The sequence below is a fragment of the Chlorocebus sabaeus genome, chromosome 9, assembly GCF_047675955.1.
Source record: "Chlorocebus sabaeus isolate Y175 chromosome 9, mChlSab1.0.hap1, whole genome shotgun sequence".
In the NCBI taxonomy this organism is placed as follows: domain Eukaryota; kingdom Metazoa; phylum Chordata; class Mammalia; order Primates; family Cercopithecidae; genus Chlorocebus; species Chlorocebus sabaeus.
Window position 1 is genome coordinate 129,656,647 of NC_132912.1, and position 17,843 is coordinate 129,674,489.

Sequence of the window (17,843 nt, forward strand, 5' to 3'; positions counted from 1 at the left end):
CTTATAAAGATACTCATCATTGGATTTAGGACCCACTGTAATTCTGATTTGCGTTTATGTGCACAGATTCTGTTTATAAGTTCATTTGTATTCATAGGCACCAGGATATCCTAGTCCATTTTGTGCTGCTGTAACAAAATGCCTGAGACTCAGTAAAATACCTGAGTACTTTATAATGAACAGCAATTTACTGGCTTGCAGTTCTGGAGGCTGGCAAGTCCAAGGTCTAGGTGCTGGCATTAAGGGCCTTCTTGCCTGGTCATCCCATGGCAGAAGGTGAAAGAGTGAGAGAGGATGAGAGAGTGCCAAACTCGCTCTTTTACAATGACCTAATCCTCCCTATGTGGCTGAGTCCTCATGGCCCAATCACATTACTTCTAAAGTTCCTGCCTCTTTGCCTGCCTGTAGTTCCAGCTACATGGGAGGCTGAGGTGGGAGGATCACTTGACCCCAGGAGGTAGAGGCTACAGTGAGTTGTGATCATTCCGCAGCCCTACAGCCTGGGCGATGGAGTGAGAACCTGTCTCAAAAAACAAACAAACCAAAAAAAAAACAAACCCCATATGTTAATAACTGTTACAATGTCAATGTCAATTGAATTTCAACTTGAATTTTGGAGGGGACAGACATTAAAATGATAGCACAGGGATTAGGTCTTGAACTTTTTTTGGCAAGGTCACAATTCCATGCACTGCATATGAGAGTGGAAGGGGTAGGCCTGTGGGTGGGGAGCCAGGGGCTTGAGCTCCACTCTGCATTCACTGTTTGCTCTACCCCAAAGCCTTCCCTTCCTGCGTCCTGCTCTCTCTACCTGTGAGTGTCTGTGCACCCTGGCCATCCTTGATGGCAGTGAGCCTGAGTATTGGTAGGCTGGGCTAGAGCCTGGGACAGCCAGGCAGGTGGAGGGTGACCGAGGGTTGACGGGTGCGCAGTGGACAGACAGAATAGCCTGTGAGATTTTGCCTCATTCCTGCATCTTTCTTCCTCCTTTGTCCTGCACACACTTCGTCTTACACCCGCTTCTGTTCCTGAAAGGCTCCATTTTGTCAGATTATTCAGACCATGAAGAAAACACAAGTGTGATATGCTTCATTCTCCACTCACTGTTTGCAAAACCATTTTGCTACAGTTCAGACCCTTAAGATGCTGTGGAACTGGACCATTTTCCTGTCTGTCGACTTCTGAATTTTAAGTGTTTTTCAGAAAGTCTCCATCATTTGGAAGTCATGCTTTGCCTCCTGGAAGCTGTCTAGACAGGTAACCAATTTTCACCAATTTGGAGGCTATGGAGGCCTTTTCCAAGGATCGCTGCCCTCTCCATGAGCCTCTTTAGCTGGATGACTATGCTGGTATCAAGTGGGAAAAAAAAGAAGAAAGAATAGTTCAGTAATTTAATTCAAATTTGTTCTTGCCTAGATTACGGTAATGCTTCTATTTGGTGTGACTTAATTCCTGGCAAATGGATTGTGGGAGGTTAGGGAGAGCACCCTGACTTCAGAGCAGAGAGCAGAAGAGGGTGTTCTTGCTGTCTGTGCTGAGGCTGGCTTAGTCTTTCTTTTTCTCTTGCTTCATACTTTTTGCTTTGTGGCTTCTGCTGCTTACCTGGTCAGCTGCAGGGCATCATTGTAGCCCTATCCTGACATGCTGAGTTCTGGTGGCTTCTAATCTGACCCTTCCTGTTCTTTTGTAGATTATTCCATCCTTGACCACATTTTTTTCTGTTCTCCTGTGTGCCAAGCTTTGGGGAAATAAGGATGAGTTAGGTGCAGGCTTTGGTTGCTCATTTGAACAGTGATTCTGACTACGGTTAGAGAAGGGGTATGGGAGAGAAGTGCAGGGGATTTACTTAGCCAAGGCTGAAGGCAGAGAAAACGGTCATTGCTGCATGGCACAGCTACCTGTGGCCAGAGAGGAGCCATGGCCCAGGTCTTGCTGGGCTGACCCAAGGGCCGAGGAATTTTGTGTGCCAGGCACCCATCTGTGACACAACCACATGGGCCAAGGAGCTATGTGTGTGTGTGTGTGTGTGTGTGTGTGTGTGTGTGTAGGAGCAATTAATGGACAGGATCCAGAGATGCTAAGAGCAGTCCTGCACAGAGATGCTGAGAGCAGTCCTGCACAGTGAAGACAATATCAATATCCCTCTCCCTGAGAAACCCAGGAGACCCGTTACTCATCGTATTATATCATGCTTCAAGGAAGGCATAACAAATTGATTTGTGTAGGACCTTTAACTGGATTCATTGAAGAATCTCAGGAAGTTTGTGCTTTTTTCAATTTGGGCTTTGTGATGGAGAAACACGCAGATACTTGTAGGAACAATGCCCCTCAGGTGCTAAATTGACATTTGGGATTGAGTGAACCAAAGCATTGGTGGTGGAGATGGGGAATGCTACCTGAAAAACCGGAATCACCTTTAAGGAAGCTGATTACTAAGAGAATTGATTACAAAAAGTATTTTTGGATTTAAAATACATAAGATGTAGGCAGTCCTAATTTAATGATATAAGGAATTGAAGCCATTGTTGCCATCGTCTTTCTTTTTGTTCTGGACTGCTGTCACATACACCATAGAGATGCATCCTTGAATGTCTTCAAAGTTCTGTGGATTTCCTTTCTTCAGCCGCCTCAGCCCATCACGTCCAGCCATCCGTCCTGTTTTATCAAGTCCCTAGAGTGGGTCCAGGGGCACCAATTGGCAGAGCTGGTCTTGGTGCATTTTCCCCTATCAAGTTTATCTGATTTCCGGAGACTGTTTGGCTCTTCCCCACATCTTCCAAAGACAGAACACTAAGGTGTAAAAGGAGGATTTGTGGATCATATATATTTTAGCTCAAAACCGCCAAGTGGAATCATTTTAATATGAATTTTCTTGAGAAATATGTAAATTAATAATTGCTTCATACATTATTCAAGAAAAACTTATTTTGTATCACCCATAGCTCTTCTAATCTTATATAAAGATATGCTAATGGGTTTAATTAAAATAATTATACTGAATAATGTAGCCTGAACTTTAAAATAGTATCTATTAATCATCATCAGTAATATTTTTAGCCAGAGAGACACTTATAACCTTAAGCTGATACTAGATGGAAAGTGCATTTGTTGTTTGAGTTTTCAGTTTGGATTAAGTTGGTATTCTCATGAGATCTGGGACAATTACATTTGCTTAGAGACGAGTATAAAATTTATTTCTGGGCTGGGCGCAGTGGCTCACGCCTGTAATCCCAGCACTTTGGGAGGCCAAGACGAGCGGATCACGAGGTCAGGAGTTCGAGACCAGCCTGGCCAACGTGGTAAAACCCTGTCTCTACTAAAAATACAAAAATCAGCCGGGCGTGGTGGCACACGTCTGTAATTCTAGCTACTCAGGAGGCTGAGACAGGAGAATTGCTTAAACCTGGGAGGTGGAGGTTGCAGTGAGCCGAGATTGCACCATTGCACTCCAGCCTGGGCAACAGAGTGAGACTCCATCTCAGAAAGGAGAAAAGAAATATTTTATTTCTTTAACCTGAAGTAGTTCAGCAATTAGAAAACTTTTAGCATCTTCTGCCCTTCCCTGTTTCTTCTTTTCCCTCTGAAGCTTTGGTTTCAGTATGTTCTTGTCTGTCTGGTTCAGTTTTGATCTGACTTTCCCTCCCAAGAGTTGTGATTGCTGAATACGATGAGTTCCTGATTGCCTGGATATTAAGAGGTGAACCGAACCTTAAGAGGGACACTCGGCAGCCTGCCTGTCTTAATATAAACAGAAATAGCTTTACCACTGGCTGGATTTCTCCTAATTTTGTTTGTGTTATCTTTCTGTGGCTTGCTGGCTTTCCGTCAGTGCTCAGTGAATGGTTGGGAGCCGTTATGCATTTGGTGGTAATTTCAGTTTCTCCTTAAGCCTCTCTTATGCCTAAGTGTGTATGGGACCCAGGTATGTGTTCTTGGTGGGTCACTGGGTCCTGCCCACGTGTTGATTCGTCCGAGGACTAAATGCAGGTAGAATCAGACCGTCCCCGCTCAGGTGGATAGACGGAAGCTTTACCAAGTTGATAGAATAACAGACGCCAGGACTTAAACTGCCATTAAGTTAATCTACCTAAGTTTAAAATCAAATCTGAAGACATTACTTGCCTAAATAGCAAACATTTATTTGGTAAGTTCACTTATAACTTAATGAACAGGCGAGGAATAAAGAAAGCTAAAATCAGTGACTTCATCTGAATTTTGTAGAGAGTACTCTTCTCTGTTCTTGGCTGGGCCAGGCCATAAGGGGGCATTCATACAGTTCCATGGTCCGTGGTTCATACCTGTGGGGTCAGGGGGCATAAGTGGGCCTCACTCCAAACTCAGCTCTGTCTTTTGGGGACATCCCATGAACTTTGTCCTCCTTGCCACTTTTTGTCCCTCACCCCCAGTGGATTGATTTGTGATTATCCCGCTGTGCTGCAGGGAACCTTGCAGGTGCCTGGGAGCTGGGAGGCCCCGTGGAGCACATACCTGCTGAGGGACTGGCATCCTGGCCTCTCACCACAGTTCAAAACAGCTTTGCACATTCTGAGCGCAGTTTTATTTAAATAAATATCGTCACTGATTTACACGAATAACAAAAGGCAAACAAAAACAGGTAAAATCTTCAGTGTCCTCAGTTTCTATCACCCTGATCTTTTTTGTGATTTGGGAACTGATTGTGCTCTATACTTGCCACAATGTAGATGGCACTTTACAAATGGAAGTTTGTACTGTACTGAATAGGGATTCAGGTCTGAGAGATGTGCACGCGGAGGAGGTTTTCCGTGTCAACACCTACCTGGGTCCACACGCTGTTCTGCCGCCTCTGCTGGTGGTAGCGGTGGCCAAGGTCTGTTGAGCAGGAGCAGTGCATCGAGCATATCACACGCACAGCACATCATTCCATTCTCCCACAGCCCCGGAGGCAGACCCTGTTGAGCACCACTGCTCTGCCCATGAGAAACCCTGATAGGAAATGCTGCCTTCCCAAATTCACACAGCAAGTGGTGGAGGAGCCTGGCCAGCGCCCCAGAGCCCTGACCTCGTCCACCATGGCACTGCCTTCCTTTGATGGTGCTGGTTAGGGTCCCCCACACGTGTTCATGAATTTTTATTTTTGGAAGTGTCTTTCTGTAGATAAGATTCCACCCAGCACTATCTATCCACAGGGCAGGTGTCCCCTGCTTCGTCTGTTGGTTGCTCTGTGTCTTGGCAAGCTATTGGGGCAGGAGCTGTTTCCACTTGAAAGAGACCTGAATTTAGTGAAGCTGCCAAACTCCACAGAGGAAACTGAAGGTTTTTCCTGCAAGCACGAGCAGAATCCAAAACACTCTGGACAAATAACCAGTATTAGAAATGAATCAAGTTAGGTGTGGCTCTTACAATAGTGGTTAATGGAACCCTCCTGCCAAGGAGAGCCAGAGCCTGTGGTAGGAGGGAATCCAAGTTCCCTTTGTATCTTGTCTTTGTCTCACTAATCCAACTGGATGGGGAAGACAATTTTTTCCCTTAGTTAAGGAGGTGATTTCTGTGGCTGAACGCAGAGAGGAATTCTTCTTGAAAATAAAGAGATCACGACTATATATGAAGTTTGCAGTCAGTCTGGGAGTCATGGAGGGTCGACTGCCCAGTGTGCTCTGCGAGGATAGAAGAAGACAAGGCAGACTGAAATAGGCCCTGTCCTTACCTGTGAGGAGCTTATTGTCTATGGGGAATACGGACAGATTGACCTTCCATTGCAGTCCAAATAAGAATGTCTCTAGATGCTGTATTCATCTATTTTGCGTTGCTATAAAGAATACCCAAGCCTGGGTAACTTACAGAGAAAAGAGGTTTATTTTGGCCCCTGGTTCTGCAGGGTGCACAAGAAGCATGGTGCAGTCATCTGCTTCTGGTGAGGGCTTCTGGAAGCTTCTGCTCATGACGAAGGTGAAGGGGGAGTAGGCGTGTCACATGGCAAGAGAGGGAACAAGAGAGAGAGCAGGGAGGCGCCACTGTCTTAAACCGCCAGTTCTCATGTGAACTAATAGAGCGGGAACTCACTGGTTACTGCAGGGAAGGTACCGAGCTATTCATCAGGTACTGCGGGGAGGGTACCAAGCCATTCATCAGAACCCCTCCCCCGTGACCCAGACACCTCCCACTGTCCCCACCTCCATCACTGGCATTACGCTTCAGCATGAGATATGGAGAGGACACACATCTAAACAATGTTGGATTCCTAACCTGGCACCTGTGTGTCCTGGACGAAATGATGTCTAAGCTAAGGACTGAGGGGTACCAGAGTCTAACTGTGTGTTTGGGGTGGACTTGGGTGGGGCGCCAGAGCAGTGACTCCAGAAGAGGGAACAGCATGTGCTGAAGCCTCTGAGCTGGCAGAGGGGCCTGGCCCATCTGGGAAACTGGAAGAAGCTCGGCTTGGTGGGAGACAGTCCTGCAGGTACCAAGGATGAGTCTGGGGCCATGGGGCCATGGGGCCAGAGCCCACGGCCCTCCATGGGTGCAGAGTAGGTTCCTTGTGTCCTGCGAGCAGGGGACGTTGCCACAGTATCTAAATTCCATTTGCATTTTCAGAAGGCTGCTCTGGCGGCCAGTGAGGAGTGTCCTTGAGGAGTCAGCGTGGAGGCAGGGAGGGCGGGTGGGAGGCTGTGGCAGCAAAGCCAATGGGAGGCAGTAGCGGTGCAGCCCAGGTGCTGTTTGTCCCGGGGGTAGTTAACAGCCTGAACCAAGGGCTCTGTCATTGTCTACAAGGGAGCTGTGAGGAAGAGAGAATGCCTGGTATGATGCCCAGGCCTGTGGCATGCAGCTGGGGCTTGGCGGTGCAGTGCCTGGCACTGGAATCCCTAGGGAAGGCGAAGCAGCTGTGGCTTCCACCAAGGCAGGGGGAGTTTGCAATGTCTAGGGTCAGCAAGGGTGGAGCCCGGTGGGTGTAGGGTGTGGGTGTTGGGCTCAGGAGGAAGGAGAGCCCTGGAGATGGATCAGAATTGGGAGTCATTGGCATGGCAGGAGGTGAGGTCCCTTGGGGGATATGTGGAGGGACCCCGAGGAACCCACAGGCAAGGGGCTGGGGGAGCGGGCCCCCACACAGGGAGCTGGAAGGAGGGTGGAGAGGAGGGCGGCCACCCTGGGAGTGAGAGCCACAAGTGCCCCAGAAGTGAGGTGGCCAAAGTGTCATCAGAAAGGCCACTTGAGAACAGCCTGAAGTCATTGTGGCATTGGCAGGAACAGAACTGTGGTGCGGGCCAGAGTCAGGCTGCAGTGGGAGTGAGGAGGGGTCGTGTGGGAAGTGGCTGCGGGGCCCGGCCCACAGTGTGGGGAATTGTCTGATGGAGCGGAAGGTCGCAGGGCCTGGGGCTGCTTTTCTGGGTGAGAGGCCGGCGTGGGCTTCATTATAGAAAGCAGGAGCCTGAGGGGTGAGAACTGAAGGCTCTGAGGAGAGAGAGAGAGAGAGAGGACAAAGGGCAGGAGGGCCCTGAGCAGACAGCAGGGAAAGAGGTTGAAGCCCCACAGAGCAGGCGGGTGCCCCGAAAACCCAAGGCAGGGGCAGAGGCTGGGAGCTGGAGTCTAGTGTTTGATTTGGGTGGTTGGAAGCTTAGCGAGTTCCTTTCTTGTGGTGGCTTTTGTTTTTCTCTGTAGGAGGTGGTGACATGAGACAGGAGGGGTGGGGGCCAGGCTTGAGGAGAGCAAAGAAAGAATGAGTCAGCCATGGAGGGAGAGTGGAGAAGGAGAGGAAACCCAGCCCTTCAGGAGAACAGGTGGACCCACAGTGTAAGACGTGCCTCTGCCCATGTTTCTTCTGTTTTCCGTTCTCTCTGCCCTGACTTTTGTTCCATCACCTAGGACTGATAGCAGATGTGGGTTCCTCCCAGTTCTTGCTAAACCTCATTTACCGAGAGACACAAAATCATCTTGGTCAGTTAAGCAGAATTCTGAGTTAAACCAACATTTTGGGATCACTGGCATTCCATGTCCCCACCTCAGGGGGCACGACGCCTTCTCTGGGGGTGTCATTGTGACATTTTTGATGCTAGGAGCTCGGGAAGACCCTGGCAGGGAAGCCTTTGGGAGCCCTCGCCCTGCCTGGCACTCTGCTGGTCCTGATTCATGCAGCATCTGGTGGTCCGAGGGGAGCCAGCGGCAGGTGGACCATAAAGGCTTGTCTTGTTTGTGGCCAGTTCACCCTGGTGAAACGGTATTTATAAACTTGCTACAGGCAGTTGATGCTTTGCTGGGCACAGTATAAAATGCATGAAGCCAATTCGTGCCTCACCCTCTGGGTGTTCGCAAGTGACACGAGAGAGCGGGAGACTGAGCAATCAGCCTGTGCGAACGCTGGCTATTAAATGTCACAATAAAGGTTTTCTGGTTTTTTTTCCCAAAGCAACACTGAGGTAGTGGAAGCAGAACTTTTGAAATCAGAATGAAATTATTACTATTTAATGCTGTTTTGACAAGTTGCATCCCAAAGCAGATGGTAGGGATCTGGTTGGCATTGAAGGACAGGGTGAACGCTGAGGTGAACAACAGCCTGGATCGCATGGATCGTTCTGGAGTGGAGATGTATGGGGCAAAAGTTGCTTTATCCTCTACTATAGTTTTGGTGAAGGTGAAACGTGGTGGTTTTGCAAAATTAGCTTTGGGGCTGCACAGACCAACCCCAAATCCCAGCAGTGCCAGTCGGGGCCAAAGACTTCAGTTTTGCGTGTCTCCACCGTCTCCTCCGTGAAAAGGGATGGTAATAGGCCTCCTTCATCAGGTTGCCATGGGGATTAATGTGTCCATAGAGCCCGGCACCTAAAAACTTGTCTGGCAGGTGCAGAATACTCACATTAGAGATGAGGCAACTGGAACTCACTTGAAATGACTTGACCTGCGCCCCAGAGTTGAGACACCAGCCCGCCTTTCTTTCAGGCATTTCCCATCCCAGGTAACTATGGAAATATGCCCAGGTAATATATTCTTAGTCACTTACAAAATTAAAGTATAGGCTGGGCACGGTGGCTCACGCTTGTAATCTCAGCACCTTGGGAGGCCGAGGTGGGTGGATTACTTGAGGTCAGGAGTTTGAGACCAGCCTGGTCATCATAGTGAAACCCCATCTCTACTAAAAATACAAAAATGAGCCAGGTGTGGTGGTGGGCACCTGTAGTCCCAGCTACTCAGGAGGCTGAGGCAGAAGAATCACATGAACCTGGTGGGTGGAGGTTTCAGTGAGCCAAGATTGTGCCACTGCACTCCAGCCCAGGCGAAAGAGTGAAACTCTGTCTGAAAAAAAAAAAAAGGTATAATTTACATACAATAAAATTTACTTTTTTTACTGGACAGCTCTGCCAGCTTTGACAAAGGCATAATGCAGTCATCCCATGGGAGGGCCCCTGAGCCCCCCGCATTCCCCTGCCCCCTTCCCCACCAGCCACTGACATGCTCTCCGTTCCTATAGCTGTGTCTTTTCCAGAATGTTATGAAAATTGAGCCATACAGGCTGCAGCCTCTTGCATATGTCTTGTTTTATTTATCACTGTGGTGTTCAGGTACATCTGTGTTGTAGGTAACAGTAGTTGGTGCTTTTGTGTTACTGTGTCGAGTTCCGTTGTATGGATTCCCCTCTTAAGGGGACATTCGGGTTGTTTCTAGTGTTTGGGGATTACAGATAAAGCTGCTAGAGATGTCCACGTAAGTGTTTTGTAACTGTAACAGGTTCATTGTCCCATGTGCATGCCAAGTCAATGTGCTGCGGCTCTGGATTGCAGCAGAGAAAGAGTTTTAATCATAGGACCACCAAAACAGGAGGAGGAAACCTCAGATTGTCTGCTGGAGGAGTTTGGGGCTAGGTATTGTTAAGGGGTTTTGGAGCAGGCCTAAGTGGGTTGAAGAGCGTGGGGTGAAGGGACAGGGAGATGAAGAAACTGCATTGCAGTGCTGTTTCCTTTCCTCTGTGGAGGGTTTTCAAACCAGTTGGCACCAGCAGTTTCGCTGGGATTCAGGATCTGAGAAACACCTTAAGCAATTCTTCAACAAAAGATTTATGATCCTAATATCAGAAATCCTATTTGCAGGAACGTTGGGGATGCAGATGACCAGTATCTAGTGCTGCGTGACTTGGGATTACGAGGAAGTGGGCCGAAGGGCAGCCTGTTCTGGGCTTAATTATTACTGTATGGTTGTCCAGCGTTCTTGTTTTCTTGTTAACCTTATGAGGATGCCTTCAGTTTTTGTGAATGTAGGTTTTCACTTCATTTGAGGAGGTAGCTAGGAGTAAAGTGGCTGGGTGTTACGGATTATGAATGTTTACCTGTGAGAGACTACTGAACTCTTCTAAAGTTGCTGAACTATTTTTGCATTCAGACTAGCAGTGTTATACAAAGAGCATGTTATACGAAGAGTAGGAATTTTGTTTTGTTTTCGTGATTCTTAGAGATGTTACTTGTATCTTACTGTCATTTTAATTTGCAGTTCCCTGATGAGTAATGGTGCTGAGTGTCTTTTCAAGTACTTATTTGCCATCTATCTTCTTTGGAGAATTGTCTTTTCATCTCTTTTGCCCATTTTGCGGGGAGGGGAAGATTGTTTTCTCATGATTGAGTTTTAAGGGTTCTTTGTGTATTCTTGGTACTAATCTTTAGCAGATTTATGATCTCCAGTCATTTTCTCCCTGTGTAGTTCTTTTGTTATCTCAGTAGTACCTTTCAAAGAGCAGAAATTCTTTATTTTGATGAAGTCCAATTTATCAGTTTTTTCTTTTACACATTGTGCTATTTGTATCATATCTAAGAAATCTTTGCTTAGCCCAAACTCACATGTGTTTTCTTCCAAAAGTTTTATAGTTTTTGAAGTTCTACATTTAAGATCTGTGATCTATTTAAAGTTGAGTTTTGTGCAGTGTGAGAGAGTAGGGCATGAAGTTTATTTATTTGCCCGTGGTACTGTGTACCTTTGTTACAAATCCATCAATGTCTGTATATGTTCAGGGGAATACTTTTCAAGTGAGTTTCTGCCTACTTGCTTTTGGAGAACAATTGTAAAAATTGTTTCTGTAATTGTGTAGTATTTTCCAGTGTTCAAAGTGTTACCCTATTCATTTTCCAATTTGATTTTGAGCTTTAATGCAACCCCTTGAAGTATCTGGCGTGAATGTTATTTTCCCCTCTTACTTAAAGACACAGGTAGAAGGTGGCAGAGCCAGAGTCAGATCACTTAAAATCTAGCAACTTTTCCCAACAGAAGAGAGCAGAGGGACTCAGTCTCTGACTTTCCCCCAACTGAATTTAATTCTAGCTTAGTTCAGTACTAGCTTTATGAACAGGGACAAAGTAATGAATGTCTCCATTGTCGGTTTTTTCTCCTTCCTACTCAGCTACCTTATAATAGGAGGTGATGTGATTTGACTGTGTCCCCACCCAAATCTCATCTTGAACTGTAGCTCCCATAATCCCCCTGTGTTGTGGGAGGGACCTTGTGGGAGGTAATTGAATCATGAGCACAGGTTTTCCCTGGGCTATTCTGATGATGGTGAATACGCCTCCTGAGATCTGATGGTTTTATAAGGCACAGTTCACCTGCACACACTCTGTTGTCTGCTGCCATGTAAGATGTGCTTTTGCTCCTCCTTCACCTTCCACCATGATTAAGAGGCCTTCCCAGCCATGTGGAACTGTGAGTCTATTAAACCTCTTTCCTTTATAAATTACCCAGTCTCAGGTATTTCTTCATAGTAGGATGAAAATGGACTAATACAGGAGGTCTGTAAGAATTAAAGATCAAATATACACGGGTTCTAGCACAGTGTGTAGCATGGCAGGATCTATGATGAATATCATTACTCTTTTTTGAGGGTGTTTGTTTTCTAGAAGATACATTACTGAAGAACAAAATGATTCATAATTAAAGTATATGCAGATATACAGGAAAATATTTTTGGATTGGAACAAAGACAGTTGACTTTAATCATTGAATGTAGAAGAGTTGAAGTGAATTTAATGGAAGAGGATTATTCTGAGGGGGACAGGTCTTCATTTTGCTTTAACCTCACAGAGCTCTGCAGGGGTTAAAGGAGAAAATCACATGCACAGAAAAGCACATTGTATAGGCACTTAGGCCACAGGTGGTAAGTGTTGGCTTCTGTTAATAATAATTTTATTATGTGTCAAGACAACCTGTAAGAATTTAGCATTCTTTGAGCATTCTTTGTAGATTAGAGGTTCGTTTTCTTTTTTGAGATAGGATCTTGCTCTGTTGCCGGGGCTGGATTGCCATGCTGTGATCGTGGCTCACTGCAACCCCTACTTCCTGGGCTTAAGTGATCCTCTTGCCTCAGCCTCCTGAATAGCTGGGACTACAGGCAGAAGCCACAAACGCCAGAGTAATTTTATTGTAAAGGTGGAATTTCGCCATGTTGCCCAGGCTGGTCTCAAACTCCTGAGCTGAAGCAATCTGCCCGCCTCAACCTCCCAAAGTGCTGGGATTGCAGGTGTGAACCACTGCTCCTGATGAATTTTTTTCTTTGCTCTGTTTTCATCGTGTTAGCCATCAGCCCCTCATCTGGAAGTGATCTTTCTCTTCTCAGTATTTCTGCGGTTCTTCTCATAAGGATTACAAATTAGTATGAGCACTCCCTAACCTGCATGCTGCTCAGCCTTCTTGTTTCTTGGTTTGCAGGGGGCAGCACTGAAATACTTACCAACGATCGTCAATGATGTGAAATTGGTGTTTGATCCCAAAGAGCTCAGGTAAGTGTGCAGCCCAGGCGAATGCTTGTCACGTGCCGTGTGTGACCTCCTTCTCAGTGCACTTAGTTTATGGGATGCTCAGGGTTCTGCCTCATGTCTCCGTATGTCAGTGCCCTGGATCATCCTGGAACATGTGTTGCTGGTGGTGTCTGTGACTCTTTGATAATTATGACATGATATGGAAAAGGCATCACCAGTCAACTCTCAGAATATTGTTAAAGAAGATTGTTTACAGTCTAATTGGCATACAATGCCCATTTGGCATTTTGCATACTTTGAGGTTTGAATTTCAAGATGTGGTTGTTAGTTTTGCTCTTGTTTTCAGCACCTAAAAATCCTGACATAAGAGCTTTAATATTCCTGTGCCAGCTCCTGCTTCTATAATGGAAGCAACTCCTCTTTGGGAGGGGCCCTGAGCCTCAAGCAGAAGACTCAGAAGTTGCTAAGAAAATAATTTTTAGAAAACCCCACAAACAAACTTGGAGAAAGCTGGTCACTGGGCTTGCAGACCAAGGAGTGAGATTGGACACCAAATCCTTCCTTTTCTCTCCCTAACTTGCCGCCTCTCAGTGGCCAGGTGCGCTGTTTGTTTCCTCATCTGTTGGTATCACTATATTCTGAAAAGTGCCATTGTGAGCAAATGGGATACACAGCCTTTATAATTTATTTTTTAAGAGATAGGGGTCTCACTCTGTTGCCCAGGCTGTAGTGCAGTGGTGTGATCATAGCTCACTGCAGCTTCAAACTCCTGGCCTAAAGCACCCCTCCTGCCTCTGCCTTCAAAGCACTGGGATTACAGACGTGGGCCACTGCTCCCACCCCAGGGATGCACAGTCTTTTAAACTGCAGACATTTAATAGCGCAGTCCTCAACTACTTTTTATTTTGGTTTTGATTTGACACAATAAACTACCTGTGGGTGAAGACGCCATTTTTTACCGGCCAGTGAAGCCCTCCTAAATATTAGTAAAGGGCCATCTGTCCACTGAGCAGTGAAACTGAATAAAAAATGATCATCCTTCTTGTTCTTTATGTCTACCATAGGTCACTCGTGCCCTGGAATTGAAGGGCGAGAGGCTCTCTGGGAGGCGCTGTCCCCCACGAATCATTGGGAATCTGATGTTCCCTAGGATTTAGTGTCCTGCAGGGAAACATTTATTTTCTGCTCCCGGGGCACTAACAGTGCTGGCCATGAGCTTAGCAGACCCTACATGAGAAAAGGAGAAACACATGGGCTCACGGGCAGTGTCTGCCCACCTGGCACGCTGTAGAGTCTTCTCCTTGGCATGTGCTTCTCCAAGAGTGGGCCCCGAAATGGCAGCTCCAGTAGCGCTTGGCAACTTGTTAGAGAAAGCCAAACTTTGGCTTCCTCCCCAGACCTTTTGAATTAGAAACTGCACAGTGGGGCCTGGTCATTTGGTTTTAACAACCCTGCTCCCCACGCAGGTGCTTCCAGGGCTTTCTCATATTTGAGCGTTTGAGCAGCTCAGGTCTTGACAAACTGCGAGGAAAGCGGAGAAAGCAGCAGCTGGTGTCGGCTGTGGCCGTGCTCTAGGCCTGTCTCATGGTGCACACAGATCAGCTCCTCACCCGCGAAGGGGTATCATCGTTGCTGTCAGTTTGTGCTTGAGCCAGGCCTGTCCTCATTGTACACACAAATCAGCCCCTCACCAACGGAGAGCCGGGCCTGTCCTCATTGTACACACAAATTAGCCCCTCACCGATGGAGAGCCGGGCCTGTCCTCATTGTACACACAAATTAGCCCCTCACCGACGGAGAGCCGGGCCTGTCCTCATTGTACACACAAATTAGCCCCTCACCGATGGAGGGCCGGGCCTGTCCTCATTGTACACACAAATTAGCCCCTCAAGGGGTATCATCGAAGCTCACAGTTTGTGGTTGAGCCATGTGCTTGGAGATCCTAGGAGGACCTGCTTGGCCAGGGCCGGTGCGGGTGGCTGCGGGCCTGTCTGCGATTTGTGCATCCCTGTGTTCCTCCTCAATGCCTGTTACACTGATTTTTTTTTTTTTTATTATACTTTAAGTTCTAGGGTACATATGCACAATGTGCAAGTTTATTACATATGTATACATGTGCCATGTTGGTGTGCTGCACCCATTAACTCGTCATTTACATTAGGTATATCTCCTAATGCTATCCCTCCCCCTACCTCCCCACCACACAATAGGACCCAGTGTGTGATGTTTCCCTTCCTGTGTCCAAGTGATCTCATTGTTCAGTTCCCACCTATGAGTGAGAACATGCAGTATTTGGTTTTCTGTTCTTGCGATAGTTTGCTGAGAATGATGGTTTCCAGCTGCATCCATGTCCCTACAAAGGACACGAACTCATCCTCAATTTTTAAAAATGACTTTGAAAATCACATGCATACCTGTTTCTATTTAGAAAATTGGCTCATGTTTTAATAAACAGAAGAGATGAGAGAAGAGGATAACTCAAACTTAAGTCCACTACCCAAAAGAATCAGAAAGTGCTGGATCCCTTTCATACACACATACACACACACACCTAAAAACATCACCATTCTTGGTTTGGCGTGGTGACTCATACCTGTAATCCCAGCACTTTGGGAGGCCGAGGCTGGCAGATCACGAATGAGGTCAGGAATTCAAGACCAACCTGGCCAGCATGATGAAACTCTTGTCTTTATTAAGATACAAAAAATTAGCTGGGCATGATGGCACGTGCCTATAATCCCAGCTACTCAGGAGGCTGAGGCAGGAGAATTGCTTGAACCCGGGAGGCAGAAGTTACAGTGAGCCAGGATCGCACCATTGCACTCCAGCCTGGGTGACAGGGCATGACTGTCTCAAAAAAAAAAAAAAAAAAGTCACCATTCTTTGTGATCAGCTCCTGCACTTAAGATATCTTCCTCTCCCATGCCATGAGGGCATCTTCTGTATCATCATTGTTAATAACTTTCATGCTGATTCTGTCCCATGCTGGCCCATCTTTAAGCAGCATAATAGACGTGGCATCTATTATGTGCTTTCACCATGTAAAATAGGCTTTGCACAAAGCACTTGTATTAGTCCATTAATCTTTACAACAATGGTATGACATAGGTTCTATTGTTAGCCTAATTTTATCCTCAATAACTTGTCCGTGATAATTCAGCTGGTAAATGGCGGTGGTTCAAGGCCAACCCGGGCTTTTTGATTACAAAGAACAGGCCTCTAGCTACTGTGCTACCTGATGGCTGTTGAGTTGTATTGAAGTTTTTAAAAAAATATATGTATTATAAAATGCCGGGATAGAGTTTCCTGTAGCTTAATTGTAGTTTCTGCTCCTATTTTGTATCACTAGGATAAAAAGAGAAACGGCATTACTTCGTATTGCATTTTCTTACAGGATTTTCAGTAGATTTTATCTAGTTGCCCCCTCCCCCCCGAAGGTGAAACCAACATTCTACCAGCATATGTTGGTGTCGGTTTTCCCAAACATTGCTGGTACTGGGAATTCTCATTGTATAGGACCGTGCCAGTATGACTGGGAAACCATATCTGCCCACTTTAATTTGTGTTTATGTAGTTACTAACAAGAGCTCTTCTACAATTTCTTCAAAGGTCTGTTAGCCTTTCGTAAAAGTGTGTGTGTGTGTGTGTGTATATATATATATTTATTATTATACTTTAGGTTCTAGGGTACAGGTGCACAACGTGCAAGTTTGTTACATATGTATACATGTGCCATGTTGGTGTGCTGCACCCATTAACTCGTCATTTACATTAGATATATCTCCTAATGCTATCCCTCCCTCCTCCCCCCTCCCCACAATAGGCCCCGGTGTGTGATGTTCCCCTTCCTGTGTCCAAATGTAAAAGTATGTTTTTTAAAAAATTGAGATATTATTTACAAACTATAAAGTTTCCTGTTGTAGACCGTTCAGTTCAGTGGCTTTTAGTGTATTTATGAAGATGTGCAACGATCACCAGGGTCCAATTTTAGAACATTTTTATAACCCCAGCAAGATCCCGGTGTCCATTTCTGGTTGTTTTTCCTTCCTAGCCAGTCCCAGGTAACCCCTAATCTATTTTCTGTATCTACACATTTGTCTTTTCTGGCCTTTTTATAGAGCTGGAATCATACAACTTGTGGCCTCTGTACTGGCTTCTTGTACTTAGCATAACGTTTTCAAGATTTCTCCCTGTTTTAGCATCAGTGCTTCCTTCTTTTTGGAGATGAATTGTGTGGATATACTGCATTTTGTTCATCCATTCATCAGCTGATGGACTTCTGGATTGTTTTTACTTTTTGAGTGTAATGAACAGTGCCACTTGGATTCATGGACAAATTGTTGTGTGGATCTATGTTTTCATTTTTTTGGGTGGGGTGAGTGGTATATGCCTGGAAGTGGAATTGCTGAGCCATATGGTAACTATGTTTAACATTCGGAGGAAATGCCACACTCTTTTCCAAAGTGGCTGCACTGTGTTACCTTCCCACCAGCTTGGGTGACTGTTCTCATTTCCTTATGTCTTTACCAACACTTGTTATTGTCTGTCTTTTGGATTATAGGCATGTTAGTAGTTGTGAAGTGAAAACGAACACTTTCAAAACATCGTTTCTTGGAATGAGTTATTGACCCCATAGTGCATGAAGGGCCGTGTTGAACATACTGGTGACATTAATGACCATGTGATGACCTTGTATCTCAGTATTGTAACGGCATTGGATCCTTTTGCTGTGTGTCTCAAAATTGTTTCCCTTGTGTTTTTCCTCACAGCAAAATGTTTACTGAATTCATCCTCAATGTTCCCATGGGCTTGCTGACCATCCAGAAACTCTACTGCCTGATCGAAATCGTCCACAGTGACCTCTTCACACAGCATGGTGAGTGGAACCCCAAGAATTATTCACTTGTCCTGTTATTTATTTTCTGAAGACATTGACCCTCTGAATTGCCTCCTCTTGACAAAAGGAGTGGAGGTTGCAACCAATTAAAACTGCTGTATTACAAGACAGGAAGATTTAGCCCTTACAAGAGAAGGGTAATTGACATGTAGTGCAGGTGATAGATCATTGAGAAATGAAGGCAAAAGCTCCTAGTTTGTAATTTAGGTATACACCAAAGTCCTAGGGTAATCAGCATACAT

At 45.9% G+C, this 17,843-nt stretch overlaps 1 protein-coding gene across 3 annotated transcripts in view; it reads left to right on the forward strand.

Moving 5' to 3' along the window:
* Positions 1–17,843, forward strand: part of DOCK1 (dedicator of cytokinesis 1) — a 545,325-nt gene that overhangs the window by 186,852 nt on the left and 340,630 nt on the right. For all 3 annotated transcript variants that reach the window (XM_038009711.2, XM_007964409.3, XM_007964410.3), the window contains exons 24-25: positions 12,655–12,725; positions 17,474–17,580. In XM_038009711.2, coding sequence (XP_037865639.1) covers positions 12,655–12,725; positions 17,474–17,580 — 178 coding nt within the window. The remainder of the gene's footprint in view (positions 1–12,654; positions 12,726–17,473; positions 17,581–17,843) is intronic.